Genomic DNA, 4,042 nt, shown 5'->3' with positions numbered 1-4,042 from the left:
AATCTATTTGTCAGCAGGTAAAAATATTTTGGCATGAAGTGCTATCAAAAAAAATGTTGTTTTGAGTTTTTCCTATTGTTTCCTTGGCAGCAGGAGAAAGCTGTAAATACACTAACATTTTAACTTCTCGCTAAGTGATAAACCTATAAATAATTTCCTATAGAAAACACGGAGCAGACAAAGTGTAGCATATGTATTTGTTTTGCATGATATTTATTGCTGAACTGAACCCTTTGACCATGTTTGTGCACTTGGTGCCTTTAGAAACATTTTAATGCAATTATGTGTCAAATTATACAAACTGCTGTGTGGTTAATAATCTGCACAGCAGCCCATTTTATCACAGTCCAGCAATCTTTTATTTTATTTGTATGTTACTTAGCACTAATTAGCAGGTGTCTCTCATCAGCATTGTGAATTGGTGTAGGAACTTTTTGGGGCAGTTTTCATTGATCAGCGGGACATGAGAACTGCTCGTACAGGAACACCGGTCACATCTGATTAAAAGAGACGTAAACGGTTTGGTGTATTTGCTCCAAACTAGAGTTTTAGAAAGCTTTTCCTCCCTGGAAATTATAGTTTGACCACCATCTTTGCTGTTATAGAATTCTCGCACAGATTCAGCTAAGCTTGCAATCATTACCTCTGTCCTCTGATACAATTTGGCTTCATAAAACCAGGATCGCTATAGCCTTCTAGGGTTCAAAACAAGTGCCCACAATCAGTGGATGAACTCACGGTAGCTGCTTTCATCTATTAACTACAGTCTATATGTCTAAAAAGGGTAATTTCCTGCATTATTCAACTTCAGATAAGTTTGAAGTATTGCTTGAAGTAACAGAAGAAAAAGGGACAGATCTTGGTGGCTCACCAAGGTGGTCCTTATAATTCAGTGACCTGTTGTGCTAAAGTGTTTGTTGCTATCAACAGTGACTTCAGGTGTTACCAAATCAACGGGACTGGAACCATTCAGATTGCCACTTTAACATGCTCATTCCATCTTCCCATACCTGGAGACTTGGCGAGAGTCTTCTGCTCCTCCCTCTGCGTAACTCAGCCCCCAGCGTGGACCCGGACGTATACGATCGGCTGTAGCGAGATGACTCCGCCTTCTCCCCAGCACCTGTTATATCTGTGTCATTTCCCTGAGAGACAGAAGGGAGGCAGGTAAGGGAAATGGGGATATGGAACAAGAAGGTGCATCTTCAGAGGATTAAAAGAGAACATATTGTGTCTTTCACAAAAACACTGCGTTGTGTGTGTAATGATTAAAAAAACCCAACACATTCAGTAGCAAAAATGGAAGAACGCAGTTGCTGTTTTGGCTCATGTCCCAGGCTGTGTTGTTTTGCCATATTCAAACAATGACGAGCAAAGAAACTTGTACAGAAACACAGACTATAAATTATTGATGTAAGTGTGTGTGACTGTGCATGTGTGTCTGGGATAGGGCCTCTACAGACTGAGCTCTTAGAGGCTGATCTGCACTGCAGTACCGTAGCAACAAAACACTGGGGGAATGGTAGCAGTTGCTAGGCAACAGTGCCGTGTTGCTTCCATGCTGTGTTTGATGTCATCCAGACCCAGATGTGGGGAGATGCTCGCATCCACACACGCACGCACGCACGCACGCACGCACGCACGCACGCACGGACACACACACACACACACATGGATGCATAACAAAATGTATAATCAATAAAAGAGCTCCCGATTAATGCATGCTGTTATGTCCTTTGGCCAGGACTTCACCTTTAAACGGAAATCACTCATTTACATAGAGCACTCACTTAGCTGCGGCTCATTTACATAGAGGACTGGGACTGAGTGGCTCCTGCTGGGTGAGTGTAGGCTGGAGGATGCAAACTGTCCACTCGGACTTCTGAGTGTGTGCGGGAACAAAGAGAGCTTGGATGTGTGAAAGTCATGGGGCGTTTATGTGACGGTAGGCATTCAAGTTGCACACACACACACACGCACACACACGCACACACGCACACACACACACAGACACAGAGTTCAGTGAGACAGTCTGCTACTAGGCCTGGGATCTACGGTCTCTGTGACTGTGACAAGGTTAGCAGATTTTCCCTGATTGTTCAGATCTTCCTCCTCACCTCTTCTCCAGTCACCGACAGCACGCTGCGGCTCTTCTTCATTCTGATTGGCTCGTTCTGGGCCCCAGGGCGGAGCGTTCCGGAACCCAGGCAGCAGAGCAGGTGGAGAGCCAGGACCGGAGAGGTCAGAGGTCACTGCAAGGTCAAACCGGGGTCAGACCGGGTCACAACCGGCCCCCATTGGAGCGGATTCGGCCAGCCAACCGCCTCACTCGCGCTCCCTCTGCACCTCAGTCTTCAGGTGGTTGAAGTAAAGCGTGGTGGAGAACAGTAAAGGAGCATTTACGCAGCCCTCAAAGGCTGCAGGTTCAGACCGAGGCCGCTGACCTTTGTTTGGATCTGTCTGTTTTCCAAAGTCAAAGGCAGAAGAAAGAAAAAAAGTCACTCCATGTTGTCTTGCTTTGGCCAGATGAGCCAATGAACATCTCAGTCAGGGTTCATGATGCCGTTGCCAAAGGAAACCCCTTTCTCTAAAACGTCTATCCAGCTCTGAGAGTTGTCTGCATGATGTTCCCCAGTTGTTATCCTGATTCCACATGAAGGCAATTTCCCAACAATTAAGAATCCAAACTCCAAAGAGATTTCAGAGAAATTTGGTCCTCTCCTTTCTCAGGTCAATCATCCACAATATGACTGGTCATGGTCTGGATCCAAATCCTGCTTAGGAAGACGTGTCAAGCATGACCTCGTCTGAGAAGTCCAAACATCCTGGTTTGATCTGCCAGAGTCAATCCTGGAAAAAATCTTCCTGTGAGAAAACAGAAATTAAGTGTTAGTATGTACAGACTTTAAAAAACAAGAACAAAACAGAAACACTCTTTCCTGTCTTATTTCAGTGAATTCATTTGATGTATCATAAAATTGGAAAAACGTGTCCTCATGTATACAGTACTACAGAAGATGTGAGTGGTTTTCCATGATACAAATTTCATATATGAAAAAAAAAGCCTCCAAACAAAACTCTCAAGACATGGCTGGTTGACTGGTAAATAACTCAGAGCGAGGACAACGTGTTTTGATTGGCCTTGCTGGAGCCGTACCTACAGTGTGGCTAATTCTGAGCAGATACTGCAACACCAAAAAGCTCTCTGATGTTATATAATTACTCTGAGCAGTCCAAGCTGACCTAATTCTATTGGATGGGACAGATTCAGCATATCAGAGTGTTTCTGATGGAGCTGGTACACACATAGAGAGCTGCTGGAGAAGACTTTCATCAAGGGTCACCATGAACACACCCTCTCAGCGATGGGTCTTCCACACAGCAGCATCCACACAGATTCACACGGGTAAAAAAACAAAAAAAATGAAAGAAAAACAAACCCAAAACAAAAGAGGAGAAATCATCAAATGCATAGTGACACAGTGACATATATATGCACAGACAATCAAGGCATTTGAGCCTTTACACACACACGCAATAGCTGCAAACCAATACCACCTCCACTACAGATAAAGCAGCTTATAAAACCAAGCAGCTATGCATCAATATGCAGCTCAACCACCAGCCTGCTGTTCTCTCACAAAACACCCAAATACATATATAAAGCGAGCGCGCACATGCTGAAAACATGCACATATGAGGAATGCCCCTGCTGTCATGACTGTTTGCACACACTGCATGAGGTATGTGTCACACACACATACACACACACATGTCCACATACACTGGCACACACAGACTGGAGGATGTAGGAAAAAAAATCACACTCACCTTGATCGCCTGAAGATCAACAGCAAGATGGGCTGCGCCTCCTCTTGCTTTCACTTGTCGCCTTCTCCTTCTCTCCCCTGCTCCCTCTGTTTTTCTGTAGACATAGTGGTGTATCGCCACGGCTAGAGGGGGAAAGAAAAAAACACACACACACTTGCTGTTTTCATGAATATCCGTAGCTTTACCAGCTCCCCTCCCTCCCTTTCTCTCC

At 44.7% G+C, this 4,042-nt stretch overlaps 1 protein-coding gene across 1 annotated transcript in view; it reads right to left on the bottom strand.

Moving 5' to 3' along the window:
- Positions 1-4,042, bottom strand: part of LOC102198928 (cAMP-specific 3',5'-cyclic phosphodiesterase 4C-like) — a 22,643-nt gene extending 18,601 nt beyond the window's left edge. Inside the window, exons 1-3 of the mRNA XM_013913700.1 lie at positions 3,832-4,042; positions 2,118-2,865; positions 1,011-1,145 (exon numbers count right to left, since the gene is read on the bottom strand). Coding sequence (XP_013769154.1) covers positions 1,011-1,145; positions 2,118-2,159 — 177 coding nt within the window. The 5' untranslated portion in view covers positions 2,160-2,865; positions 3,832-4,042. The remainder of the gene's footprint in view (positions 1-1,010; positions 1,146-2,117; positions 2,866-3,831) is intronic.

Source organism: Pundamilia nyererei, unplaced genomic scaffold (assembly GCF_000239375.1).
Source record: "Pundamilia nyererei isolate P.nyererei 1_Seehausen unplaced genomic scaffold, PunNye1.0 scaffold00145, whole genome shotgun sequence".
NCBI lineage: Eukaryota > Metazoa > Chordata > Actinopteri > Cichliformes > Cichlidae > Pundamilia > Pundamilia nyererei.
This window is presented reverse-complemented; position numbering and strand designations above follow the sequence as displayed.